This window comes from Mauremys mutica, chromosome 2 (genome assembly GCF_020497125.1).
Source record: "Mauremys mutica isolate MM-2020 ecotype Southern chromosome 2, ASM2049712v1, whole genome shotgun sequence".
Lineage (NCBI taxonomy): Eukaryota > Metazoa > Chordata > Testudines > Geoemydidae > Mauremys > Mauremys mutica.
In genome coordinates this window covers 260,998,631-261,013,143 of record NC_059073.1, presented here as the reverse complement: position 1 = coordinate 261,013,143, position 14,513 = coordinate 260,998,631, and the positions used below count along the sequence as shown (strand labels likewise).

The window sequence follows — 14,513 nt, the reverse complement described above, 5'->3', positions numbered from 1 at the left end:
CAGAAAAGAACCCAGGACCCAACCCTTGCAAAGAGTGGGGAAAAGTTGCTCCAGGTATTGGTGATAGCAAGCACTAGAGAGAGAAAAGCTATGCCTCGGGGAGGGGCTACATATACAACCTTATAAACAAGTCATGGCTCTGAAAACCTTTTGACTCTGAATGGAAAAGGCTTTGCAGTGCTCCTTGCTGGAACTGTTCAGAGTTCTGAAAAACAGCTCACCTCCTCAGCGTGGTAAGGATATCTGTCATGCTGCGGACTCGTTTCAGCAAGCTGTCTAGTTTATGGGGCTCCTCCTTCAGAAACCTCACGGCTTCCACTTCAATGCGGAGGATCGCCCGCATTTTATTCTGCAATGTCGGAAACTCGCCTATGAAAACAAGAACCACCAAGTTCAAGAGAAAGTGACAAACGCTATTTAAAAAAAAAAAAAGAGTTGGATACATGCGTGTGTATTCAACAGTTATGTACCTGCCTGCACACAGAGATCACACACTCAGACCCCCAAGACCTTTAATTGATTTTTTGAAGGGAACGATCAATTCTCAGATCAAGACACAAACCTACATCACTCCCAAGTGTTACAACAATCAAACCAAACATAAAAGGGAAACTACACCTTTGAGGGTGGCAACAGCTTCTCCTACTTGCCGCAGAAGAAAAGCCCCATCTTCAACATCTTTCAACGTCACTATCTTGTTGGTGGCAGTAGAGTCCTTCTTCAGCTCTTCAACAAAAGCTTCTAGCTCACTGTTTAAAAAAACAAGCAGAAATAGAACTTGTACTGAGTTTTGTTTTGTGAAAATAGTTGGAATCGAATGGACAAATCTGGATCAGAAATATCACAGCACCTTAAAACTGCTACTGACCCCTAACTAGCTTGATACCGAAAATAACAATGAGTGCCTAAAAGGAGGGTGTGTGAGACAGCTAGAACTCCAGCTTCCCAGCAGGGCAACTTCCTCTCAACACAATGGGGTTTGGGAACATGCTGAGGATAATAAAATACACAGAGGCAGCACATGTTATGAGAGGTTTTGTAAGGAACAGGCCACCATGTGAATATGCTGCCCTGACACCAGGGGGCACAAATGATAAACATAAACTGTAGCACTGCGTGACTACCTCAGAACAAACACACAACCCCTGCCCCCCAAGTCATGAATATTTGTTCTGATAAAAACCTGCCTCCATTCACACCCATTTTGTGACCACTTTCACTGCATATTTTAGCTAATGAGTTTACTAGCAGGAATATTCTCAGAAACAGCAAATGTTATGTTAATACTAGAGAATATCCTGAATACATTGAACTGATACATGTAAGTAATCACATCTGAATCCTGAGTCTAAGAGTTACACTCACCCATTCAGTGACAAGCATGTGACTTACATGTCCAATTAAAATTGACACCAGAGCTTGACTATCAAATACATGCCACAAACAGCTCGTTAACAATCCACAGACCAAGGTTATTTGTACAAACTATTTGTCAGATAAGAGCAAATACCAAATTATATCTGAGAAAATCATAAGCTGCTCTTGGACAATTCAGAAACAGGAGTGGACACAGATGTGTTGAATTCAGCATTCATCTATCCATGCCTCAGTTTCTCCATTTGTAAAATGGGGCTAATGATTACTTACCTCTTTTGTAAACCACTTTGAGATCTATGGATGACAAGTGCTATGTAAGAACTAGGTAATAACAACAACAATCAGTGACTGTATGTGACAGCCAGGCACGCAGATATCACAGTGATGGGCATGATACAAAAACCTAGATAGATATAAGAGAGCCGTATTACACTGTTCAGTTGTCAAGAAAAGGGTAAGGAAATTGACAACAGGCTGAAAAAGGCATAAGCAGCCCAACTAATTAATTATGGAAAGCCAAAGAACAAATAGCAGCTTTTTGGGACTCCAGCACCTGTGTCCTGCACTCTGCCCTTATAAATGCATGTCTTTGCTCCACAGTATCTCTACCCTAAGGACTAATCCTTGGGGCAGGCTATGGCGAGCAAATACAGCATGTGAATTTCACAGTGCTCCTCTTAACTTCCATCCAGTCAGCACCCATCCTTTGTTATATAGCTGACCAGGGCCGCCCAGAGGATTCCGGGGGCCTGGGATCTTCGGCGGCGGGGGGCCCTTCCGTTCCAGGACCCGCCGCCGAAGTGCCCCGAAGACCCGCAGCGGGGCTCCCCCCGCCGCCAAATTACCGCCGAAGCGGGACCCGCCGCCGAAGTGCAGCTCAGTCTTCGGCGGTAATTCGGCGGCAGGGGGCCCCCGCCGCGGGTCTTCGGGGCACTTCGACGGCAGGTCCCGGAACGGAAGGGCCCCCCGCCGCCGAATTACCGCCGAAGACCGAGCTGAACTTCGGTGGCGGGTCCCGCTTCGGTGGTAATTTGCCAGTGGGGGGTCCTTCCGCCCTGGAGCGGAAGGACCCCCCGCCGGCGAAGACCGGGAGCGGAAGAAGCTCCTGGGCCCGGCCCCGCAAGAGTTTTCCGGCCCCCCCTGGAGCGAGTGAAGGACCCCGCTACAGGGGCCCCGAAAAACTCTCGTGGGGGCCCCTGTGGGGCCCGGGGCAAATTGCCCCTCTTGCCCCCTCCTCTGGGCGGCCCTGTAGCTGACACCGATGAATGCCTCCCACCAGTTGTTTGCAGTGCTGTTGTAGCGACCTGAAGAAGAGAGCTCTGTGTAGCTCGAAAGCTTGTCTCTTTCACCATCAGAAGTCAGCCAATACAAGATATTACCTCACCCCCCCTTGTCTCTCCCACCAGTTGCACGCTCTTTGGATTCTACATTAGGGTCAGTGCTGTGCTTTAGTCACATTTGAGATGCTGACAGCTGACTAGAGCTCATTATCCCTAAGAAAGGTTTACTTGCTCCTTGTGAGCAGGCAGGGTCTGAAATGTACAAAAACCCTGTTTACAAAGATCTGGAGAGAAGGATTTGTGTTATTTCAATCTGCCTGCATGCCAGAATGGAGCAGATGTGAATAAGGCACACCTAAACTGAGAGATCTCACTTTAGGACCACCAGCCTGGAAGGTCTCCCAATACAAACGCAGATGAGAGAAAACATCTTGCTTATTAACACAGGGAGGAGAAATCTCAAAAGAGGCCACTAGGTGGCACCAACTGAATGATATTCTTCTGCTTTTACAGGGAAGGAGGTAGTCGAATTTAAAATAGCTATAACACATATCTACTTCTCCTACATTTGTGTTCACAATAAAGAAGACACAAACAGCAGGATATCACCTGAAGAACAGAGCCAACACAGGAAGGATTTTGCAAAAAAACCCTCAGCTTTCCATCATTAAGCCCAGAAAACGTTGCTGTGAGCTCAAACCTTCTGGTAGGAGGTTGCTGCACAACCAAGGACCATTGATAGCTCTGTCACGCGTACCTGTGAACTTGATCTCGTAGAACAATGGCTTCAATGGCCCTGATACACCCAGCTGCCTCAGAGTCAGGAATAGCAAAGCAGCGTCTCTGAAATTTGGGCTCTATGCTACTGGAGACCTCAAAATTAGGACCAGAACTTTGAATTGGCTCCTGGCTTGAATGGGGAGACAGTAGGAGGCATGGAGCAGGACAATCATCTTTTGGCATGTAAGGACCACTGTCACATAGCCAGGGATAAGGGAGACATCTAAATAGCAGGGGATGGTGTCTGTCTCACTTTTGTTCACAAAGAGAGAGTTCTTTCCAGACTTCGGTATGAAAGTGTGGGTCACACCAGATAGTAACATATAAAAGTTTTTTCTAACTGCAATTACACACGATAATAAACATTTGAACATAACAGGGAAATTTAGAATACATTTTAAATATGTTATATCTGGTTTGAAATAATATATTCATACCAAATTCAGAGATGCTGGAACAATTTTTATAGTGGGGGTGCTGAGGTCCATTGACCCAAACAAGCCATACAAACCCTGTGTATGATGGAAACCACTTCAAGCCAGGGGGATGCAGCAGCATCCCCAGCACCCCTAGTTCCAGCACCTATGACCAAATTTGACAAGTGTGTGGAACGCTGGGAGAAAATACTTATTCTCAGTCTACAGTTAATGAGAATGCAGAGAAGAGGACATTTTGTCAGCACTCACAATGCTAAGGATGCCACCTTGCAGGCTGATGGAAACCAGATGTCCTGATTATGCAAATATGATTTTCCTAGAAAACCTGCCTACTGAAGGCAGAGATTCCGAGACGCTATTCAGCAATGCTGATGACACCTACTCCAATTACAGATGCAGGATGCTCCTAGACAATGCAGAATTGCTAGTGTTCTTCAAAATTATTGTAAAATCATAAATACTAGTATTAAATTCTGATTCTGAAATCTTACTTAAAAATAATCTGAGTACTTTATTTTTATGTCTGTTTGAAATTTTACAGAAGGGGCACAATTATTCTATTTTACTGTTATTAGAAGTGCTGTCAGCTTTCACCTATAGTTTATGTTCTAGCTCTGAGAGAGAACTTTGTACAATATGTATGGCATACCATGCATTGTAGTTTTACCACGTAACGCATTGGTAACTAATGCATTTTTACTGGATACATCTGTGCTCTCCGGCTATCACAATTTATAAATAATTTATAAATAGGCTGCTTATAACTATGGTTTATAACCAACTACAACACCTTCTATTCATGTGCTTCTAACCATCTATAAAACATACGACTCATGTCTGTAATATGCTTATCACCTCTATTAATCATATATTACCTTTTTCATAACCTATTTATAAATGTATCCTTCACTTAAATTGTGACTGATATATATTATCCCAATTTGCCTTTGGAATCTAGCTGGTATTGAGGCAACTGGTATTTGGTAACTGACATCCAAAAAAGGTATTGTATCTTTGGCTTAGATCCAATTTAATTTATTAAAAATGTCTGCCTGAAAGTACAATCATCAGGCATGCAAAATGATCTGGTTTACATGGAGTGCACTTTCTACATGCCTTCAAGGCAGACTGTCTAAGAGATCTCCCTGGACTTCACTGGATATCTCTATTCTCTGAGATGAAACTGAAGTCCCAATCCTCTTCTGACATAAATTGGCACAGGTCTACAGATTCCAATGGAAACAAACTAGTAGTGAATTTGATTTAAATTGGTTTGTAGAAATCTCCTTCATTTGTAATATGAAATTGCCATGATTTTTGTTTTTCCAATTGGAAATATTCCTCAAAGTAGCAGAGAGGAGAGTTAAACCAAGAATCAGAAAAGCTGGAAGAGTTTTTCTCTCTGTTCCTTCAGGCAATGCTAAAGTTCATATTCCAGGGGAATTAACACATTTTTACAAATGTAGCTGAATCCCTGAAACTCCTTGACTCTGATGAGGAAAGTCTGTAGAACTATGATTTGGAAGAAGTCAATAGGACAATGATTAAAAGTCTGAGAAATGATCATTTTCGTGTCCTGTTACTGTGCATTTACTTTATAGGTCTGAAGTGGTGTCAGATGGAAAGCTTCTATATAGAATGTTAACCTTTCTCTGATGTTACCAACTGACATTTGAAGTGTAATTTTATGGTGTATGTCCTGATAGCACCACTAAGTTCATCTAGGCACTATTATGAACAAAGAACACAAAGGGTTTCTCTACACCGCAATTTAAAACCTGTGGCCAGCCTGTGCCAGCTGACTTGGGCTCACAGGGCTCGGTCTAACGGGCTACTTAGCTGCAGTGTAGATATTCAGGCTCAGTCTGGAGCCCAGGCTCTTGGACCCTGTGAGGTGGGAGGGTCCTGAGCCTGAATGTCTACACCGCAATTAAACAGCCTCTTAGCCTGAGCCCCGGGGAGCCTAAGTAAGTTGGCCTGGGCCAGACATGGGTGTCTAATTGCAGTGTAGACATAAGAGAACTCCAGCCCCAGAGTGTACACAGTCTTAGCTAATACACAGTGTGTGAATAAACCGATGAACAGGACAGTGGCGGGGGACAGCACTGTCTGTAGCTCAGTTAGGATTGTGTATAGGATTACAGTATATAATATTGTAAATTCACAATCTTGCAGCGAAAACACAAATTCCTAGATTAATATTATCCTTTATAATCACAGATGCGATACTTTTGTAGTAAATCTGAGTCATTTGACAACACATATATTAACACAGAAGATTGCTTTCCCTCTTTGTTTATAAATATCAGAATTGCTGGTATGGTAGAGTACCATGATTACTGTTTGCAGTGAGAAGCTGATTATAAAGCTTCTCTGTACATAAAGGAGCAATTTTTCAGGTGTGGCCAGATATACATTTGGATCAGCAATAAAAACTAATTAATTAAATAGTATCTTACAAAATCTCAGTGTTATAATTATTTAGATCATTTACTGATTTTTTTTTGAGCTAGATCCCAATTGCATCACATTTTCAAAATCAGAGCTGCACTAAATCGCTGGCCATCGTCAATCTCAGTAAGCCAAAGAATTGAGAAAGAAGCCTCTTCTAAATAGTCTTAAATTATGGCATCCTGCAAATACTCTTCTAAATGTAGGGGTGTGCATGGAAGATCCCAGCAGACAATGGTAAGAGGAACACTCATAGATTCCAAGGCCAGAAGGGGTCATTAAGATCATCTAGTCTGACCGCCTGTATAACACAGGTCATAGAATTTCCCTGAACTAACATAACTGACATAATTTATTATAATTAACGTTTATTTTTCCTTTTCAAGTCCCCCACATCCTATATTATCAGTGCCCATTCTATGAGATATCCTAGCATGCACTATGGAACACTCTCTCTATACTATATTTAACTCTAAGAATATTATCTCCCACTGCACCTCTTTCTCTCTTGAAGAAAATTTAGTCCCTCCTATTCTTTCCTTTTACACTTACACCTTATTTAATATCTGGGTACATGGAGGCCATTGAAATTGAGGGGTCATGTTTGTTGTGGGCATATGGATGGGGAGTTCTGAAGACGGAACCTAACCATCATCACTTAGCTAAGAACCCTCACCCAGTTAGAGGCCACTGATTTGCACAATATATGGTCACTTAGAATACAGCTGGTTGAATTTATTTTGGTGGAAAATGCAGATTTGGTGACACCAATGTTTTTTGTGAATTTGTGTTGATTTTGCCAAATTGTTTCAGTTTAAAAAAGTCTAAAAAAATTGAAATGGTTTGCTCTGACATTTTAAAAATGAAATATTCTGATTTTTGGTTCAAAATGAAGTATTGTTTCAAAATTTCCTTGAAACTTTATTTAAAAACCAACCAAATGTTTTAAGATGGTTGAAATCTAAATGAAATATTTCATTCAACCCCAAACAATTTTTTCTGACTTGATTATTTAAAGTTTTCAAAAAAATTGGCTTTTGTTTTGTCCCAAAATGAACCCTCCCCCCCCTGCTTTTTCAATAGTGCCAGCAAACCAAAAAATCTGTTCTTTTCCCAGCTGTACTTAGATATAATTCTTCAACCATAATCAGACTCTCCCTGCTCTCTCTCAGCCTATGAGAGTGCATGGAATTATGTAAAGAAGAAAAAGGCATGCATGCTAAGTAGCACTTACCCACATGAGCAGTCCCACAGTGAAATCAATATTCTATAAAGGAAAAAGCCAAGCATGAAAAACAAACAAGCTCAAAGCACTAGGAGAGGTTTCCCCACCCACCATAACTTCTTCACAATCTTTTCCTCTTCGTGGAGGTATTTCTGCCTTTCTTGCTCCACCAGGATGCGCTGTCGCTGCACAGGATCCTCCAGCCTCTTCACTGTTTCAATCACTTTGCCATTGATTTCCAGCTCAGCTTTCTTCATCATTGCCCTCAGCATCTCCTGGTTCTGCAGCTGTTGCACAAAAGAAATCAACTTCAATTTTCCTGCCTGACTAACATCCCTGGTAACTGAACACATTGGAACTCTCAGAAATAGGTTTGGATAAACAGCCCTACAGCTGAATGAACATACTCCCTCCCCCGTTAACTTTATCCATAAATGTTATGTCAAGGAGAAGGGGGGAAAGAGCACAAATTCCATTAACTTCTAAAGCGTGTGTCTGACTTACAGCAGCAAGCTGACAAACAGAATGTGTAGAGTTCATTATGATGTACTATGTCTGGCACCAATTTCACCACATACTTCTGTAGGGACTGAAACCTTTATACACCATTCAACGTGCCATTAGAAGGCGTTTTATAAAATATCAGTGATGAGCTTCCTGCCTTGTGCCGTGTAATAAGAGTGCAGCCGCTCCTCTGGGAGCTGTCACACTAAAGGACATGATTCCCTTCTGTATATGCCTCTTACTAGTCCTTCACTAAACTTGCTGGACCATCATTTGAAAATATCATGAAAGGTAATGTGAAAACTGAAACATAATGAGCTTCTTTGAGGGGCACTTCTCAGTGTTGCAAGCAGTGGATACACCACTCAATGTGATGGAATGAAAGACCTACAACTAATTTGCAATATACATCAACAACAAAGAGACTTTTAAAATGTGGGTTTTCTCTAAAAAGTGACTATTTAAAAAGGAGACTTTCTTTCTCAAGAGATCTGCCATCTGCGCATACTCAGCCACAGACCTTCTCACTTTAGTGGGCAATGTAACCTGTTAACCTTGCAGAGCCGAAACAGTTAGGAGAGCGTGAACTGGATCATACTTCTACTTGTGCATTAATTGTGCACTGAATTTTACCTACAGGGTCAATCAGTTACACTTGTACAAAATGGTTTGGAGGCACTGGGAATCCACAGGTGTCACTGAGATCATAATTGGAAGATAATCAGAGTGCACAGATATCATTAAATACCTACTTTGGCCTGGAGAATCTTCATTAGTGGAAAAGGAAAGAACCCACCTTGGCTATGCTGCCCAGGATGAGCTCACCGGGCTGACAGTTAAAAAAAAACCATCTTTTTACTTGCAAACCTATCACTTTTTCCTTTAAAGAGGGAGTGTCTTTTAGAGAAGAACTGCTCTTTAAGATGTAATTTTCCACACTACAAGTAAAAATCTTCTATTAGAAGATGTTGCAAATTACAGAGGCCCTGGGTGACTCGTATATAGGCACTGAGCAAGTTCCGCCTATGTTGCCAGTGAACACTTCTTATACACTCTTTCACAAGTATGTTTAAGAAATTCCAACTGCTCTTCATTGGGCATGGAGTGCTGGGGAGAGGAGATGAAATACAGGAACTCCTCACTTGAAGTCGTCCTGGTTAACGTTGTTTCATTGTTAGGTTGCTAATCAATTAGGGAACATGCTCGTTTAAAGTTGTGCAATGCTCCCTTTTAATGTCGTTTGGCAGCTGCCTGCTTTGTTCATTGCTTGCAGGAAGAGCAGCCCGTTGCAGCTAGCTGGTGGGGGCTTGTAACCAGGGTGGACCGGTAGCCCCCCTATCAGCTCCCCGCTCCCTTAAGTTTCCTGTGCTGTAGCCACCCAGCAGGCTATCAATTGCCAGCAGTTCAGCTGTCCCTCCGGGCACTGCCATGTGCTGCTCCTGCCCTCTGCCTTGGAGCTGCTCCCAGAGACTCCTACTTGCTGTGCAGGGGGGAAGGGGAGGCTAATGTCAGGGTGTCCCCAGGGCCAGTGCAAGGATATTTTGCACCCTAGGCGAAACTTCCACCTTGCACCCCCCGCTCCCCCCGGAGCATGTATGTAGCAGGCTATGTCCATAGATCTCAAATGCTTTACAAATGGAGGAAAGTTTCATTATACTCATGTTACAGATGGGGAAACCGAGGGACAGAGCCACCCTGACTTGCCCGAGATGACACAGTAAGTCAGTGGCAGAGCTGGGCACAAAACACAGGTTCTACTCATTCCCAGGTCTGTACCCTTTCCACTGAATCCTGCTGCCTGCTTCCCTCATGGGTACAGTGTTGGGAAGAGGGAGGTGATCTGCTACTTTTCCCTTGGTCTCTCCACTGCAGCAATGGGGCTGTTGCCAGGTTATTTGGTGAGCAGGCCCTGGCTCTCTCCTCTGCCCCAAAGCATTTATAACCAAATTAATCTGGAGGCAGGTGGCCCAAAGGCCAATGGAAGTTTTGGAGCCGTGTCTTGGTCATTCGGCAAAGCCACAGATGTCCTAACCTCTTCACACATGTCAGCCCCCTTCTTCCCCCACCGCCCTCAGCCTGTTGGGCTCCCCAGTGTACTGGGACCTGCCCCTGCCCCCGTGACCTGACACCATGTGGAAGGCAGTGTCCAGCTGGGCCCCGGGGTGATCTGCAGCCCCTCTCCAGCCAGTGCATTGGCCCCCCGAGGCCCCCCCCTCATGCAGCCCCAGCCCCAGCCCGTGGGTAGCTGCAGCCGGGCGCCAGAGAATGTGAGCGGCCAGGCTCCCAGCTCCACTCACAGGCTGCTCTGGGCTCCCCTCCATGAGCCCCAGGCGGAGATCTTTCCGCTTCTCTCTGGCCGCTGGCTGCGCGGCTGCCCCTGCTCCTCCTGAGTCCTCCGGCCCATGCTCGCAAGGCCGCATTCCGAAATGGGCTTTAGAGCTGCAGGCGGGGCCCCGGGGCCCCCTTAGCCCAGGGCCCTGCAGCCCCTAAAGCCCCTGCGTTCCAGGTGGCCCTGCCTGCCAAGGGGGTGGGGGTCAGTTCCCAGAATCGTGGCACTGCGCAGAACCACCTGCACACCCCCTGTACCAAACAGGAGCTGCCCCAGGTAAGTGCTCTGCACCTCCTGCCTGCCCCAGCCTTGAGCCTCCTCCCGCACCTCCACTCTGAGCACCCTCCTGCACCCTAACTCCCTCCCAGACCCTGTACCCCCAGCCCTGAGCCCCAGGGGAGAGCCGGGGCACCTCCCCACCACAGTAAAGTACTGTACAGTATATAATGTCTTTTGTCTGCCCCCAAAAAATCTCCTTGGAACCTAACCCCCCGCATTTACATTAATTCTGATGGGGAAATTAGATTCACATAACATCGTTTCGCTTAAAGTCGCATTTTTCAGGAACATAACTACAACGTTAAGCGAAGAGTTACTGTATCTATTTTTAGGTTTAACACTGGGGCATTATCTTCTGTCTCAGCAGTAAACATTTCTCAACACTATTACAAATAGAATTCCAAGTGTAACAGTCCCCTGGAAGGCCTGCTATTACCGACTTTCCATGGCTAGGGTCTCCTACTTTCAGTTTTATTGAGGTCACAACATGAAAAGTAGTAAGTGAGGCTCTGACCAGTTAGCACATTTAGGATCTGTGTAGGCATGAGAATGATTCTGTGATACTAGCAATGTTCTAGATACAGGGTAAAATTTTCAAAAGTGCCTAAGGGTCTTAAGAGTCTAGTGACTTAAGCACTTCCCACTGACTTCAAGATTTTATTTCCAAACCCTATCTGGATTTCCACCTTCCTGAACAAAAACACAACAGTTTTCATAAGAGCATTAACAATATAACTTGAAAAGAAATGCTGCTGCCTAAAATGCCTGGGAATAGTCACCCAGTCTTGCAAAGATGGTAAAGTTCAAAGATGTTCAAGACAACAAAACCACCTCAGAAGCTGACTTAGGAAGGAAAATAGAAATCAGAAATAGAAAAGGCCTGTTACGTCACTGTTCATCTTTCCAGTCAGTGAAGGAACTAAATAGACAAGTCAATACATTGCTTCTGGCTTTCCAGATTTGTATTATCTAATCTGTCCTCTGCTGTGCACTCCTACCTCCCCATTAACATCAGTGGGATGCACACTGAGAGGAACGTTAGCTCTTTAGTGATAAGGCTCTGGGTGTCCAGAGTGTTTAGGCTGTGATCGGCAATAGGTAGCTATTTCAAAACTGTGGGAGGAAAAACAGAGCCGAAGACAACAGCTGCAAGATTAGTCAGAAAAGTTGGGAAATGTTCCCTTTTTTTTTAATTGTATGGAATTCTAAAAGTTTGCAACTGCTAAATTCCATACTAAATCATTTAAAAGGCATTTTGTATACGTTATCGCTCAGTGTGGGATCAGTGTTTTGATTTACACTGGTGTACGCCAACATGGTAGTTTGAGACACACAAATATGCTGTGGTGCAAGGCATCTAGACTTGGGAACTTGTCTCTTTATTCATAGCTCATATACATACATATTTGAACCCTGAGGTCGGAGCAGAGGTCAAGGAAGGGTAACAAATAAATAAATAACTATATATAGCACCTCTTATATAGCACTTTTTACCATAGGTCTTAAAGAATTTAACAAAAGAGATAACCATCATTTTACAGATAGGGAAACTGAGGCACAGAGGAGACCTGACACGCCCAAGGTCACCCAACAGGCCAGTGGCAAAGTCAGGAACAGAATCCACATCTCTGGAGTCAAAGTGCACTAGATCACATTGCCTCAATGATAAAAGCAAAATGATGAGGGCAATGGAAGGCACATGTCATGTTAGGTTTTATATTTTTTATTATTATTACAGGTGACACAGGTAGTGACACCACTTGTTAAGGCTGCCCAACACTTCCCATTACGAGATCCTGTTTTCAGTTGCTTATAACTTTGAGAGTCTTTTACCACTGCGGCTGCAGTTTCCCATGCCGGATGTCTGCCTCAGGCTGTATCTATTAATATTTATTTATTTAATGGAAAGTTCCAGCTAAAATAGTGCAGCCATTTCTGAGAACAAGATTAGAGAAAATCAATTATTTTGGCCTTCTTAAACAAAAATTCTTGCAGCTGTTTTGTTGAGAAGCTCTAGCACCTTTATGCTTCAGGCTAGGGTCTTTAAATTTGGCTGGAGGGGGTCACAATGGTGCCACTGATGCATCTTTAACTATCTTTGTGAAAACCTATCTAAAATTTGACCAAGTAATAAACCACTGAAAAATCTCAGGTCACACACAGTAGAAACTTGTTAGAGTCTGCTCTGAGCATGCTCCATCCCAGAGCTGCAGGGGCTGATCAAAGCATGGTCTACATTACACAGTTAGGTCGACGTAAGGTAGCTTACGTTGACTTAACTCTGTAAGCATCTACACTGAAATGTAACTCCCACGGATGTAACTCGCCAACTACATTGACTTACCACCACCACCACAAGAAGCATAGTGCTTAAGTCGATGTAGTTAAGCTGATGCAGTGTCATTGTAGACACTGCATTTCTTCCATTGACTGCGGCTGCCTTTCAGAAACTGTCTCACGATGCCCCACACTCACAGTTAAATCAGTGCAAGTGCTTCTAGTGAGGATGTGCACCGCTGACACAAGGAGTGTAGTGTGGACCTATAAAACCGATTCAATTACTGCAGTGGCTGTACCGACGTACATTAGGGATGTTAATCCCTAATCAGTGGGCTGGCACAGCCCTGACCTCAGTTTGCCTGTGGCTATACTTGCTGCTAGCAGTAACTGTTAGCACTGGATAGTTCTGCCAGCATAGGCAAGGTGTCACCATCTCTTGGGTGATCTCAGCGTCTCCTGACTCACCCTCCTTAGTCTGCTCTCTCAGGTCAGTACCTGGACCCCCACCTTCAATTAGGTCTGTTTGGCCTTCACTTTTTGGACTTGCAGTCTCCTGGCTGTTTTCTTGAAGACAGCCTGGTGCAGAGCTGTCGCCACCTTTCTGCTCCTTTTCCTTCTCTGCACTCTCCCTTTACAGCAGGCCTTGTTTCCTCTATCAGTCACAGCTGGGGGAAGGAGGGGGGCTGCCTCCATGATTGGCAGCTCTGGCAGCTGCACAGGTTGTGATCAAGCTGCTTGCTTGTAAATAGGACAGACTCTCCTCACAACCACCCTGCCTATGTTCAGTATGGGGTTTGTAGATCCCATTACACACGGCTTGTGTGAACTAATGGGTCTTTTTCATCTCCGATCTCTAGGATTCCATTATGTTAATTAATGGTACCTTGAAGACTAGATTCTGAGTTGATAGTGTGCCAATTCTTAAAAAAAATTGTTACAAGTACTGCACCTGTCCCTGAGTCAACCTGCCAATTTTTGTGCTTGTCAGCTGGTAAGCTCTTGGGGGCAGGGACTGTCTTTTTGTTCTGTGTTCGTACAGTGCCTCGCACCATGGGATCCTGGTCATGACTGAGGCTCCTAGGTGCTCCCGTAATACAAATAAATATTATTTTTTCTAATCCTTCAGAATTATTTCTTTTTTTGTTGCTGTGTGAAAGACTCACAAACAACAGAAGAAATTGACTGTACAGCAGAAATAGCGAAACTGACAAAACACAAAGTGCAGTCAAATGTATGAACTAAACAAACAGGAGAAAAAGAGAAAAATGCTTTCCTTTGATGTCTTTTCAGGCAGAAGTGTAATTTGTAAACAGAGGGAGCCTCTTTGGGTTAAACCAGTATCTGTCTGAAAAACTCTTAGCCCCGTTTAAAGAACATGAGGGAAAAAACTGCTGCATTCTGTTAACTTATGACAGAGAATCTCCCATTATAGTAATTTTAAAATAGTCTATGTGAGTAACATATAGGACATCTCAAACACAGGACCTCCCAGGATTGTTAATATGCCCAGGCGCTACCGGAGTGACCACTAAGAGAACTGCATTGAAATAAATGGAGGGGGTAACTTGTCA

The 14,513-nt window shown here is 43.9% G+C and overlaps 1 protein-coding gene across 13 annotated transcripts in view; it reads right to left on the bottom strand.

The window, feature by feature from the left end:
• KIAA1217 (KIAA1217 ortholog) overlaps positions 1–14,513 on the bottom strand; it is a 247,137-nt gene that overhangs the window by 33,076 nt on the left and 199,548 nt on the right. For all 13 annotated transcript variants that reach the window (XM_045004436.1, XM_045004429.1, XM_045004435.1 and 10 more), the window contains 3 exons: positions 7,662–7,837; positions 619–749; positions 222–369 (listed from right to left, as the gene is read on the bottom strand). In XM_045004436.1, coding sequence (XP_044860371.1) covers positions 222–369; positions 619–749; positions 7,662–7,837 — 455 coding nt within the window. The remainder of the gene's footprint in view (positions 1–221; positions 370–618; positions 750–7,661; positions 7,838–14,513) is intronic.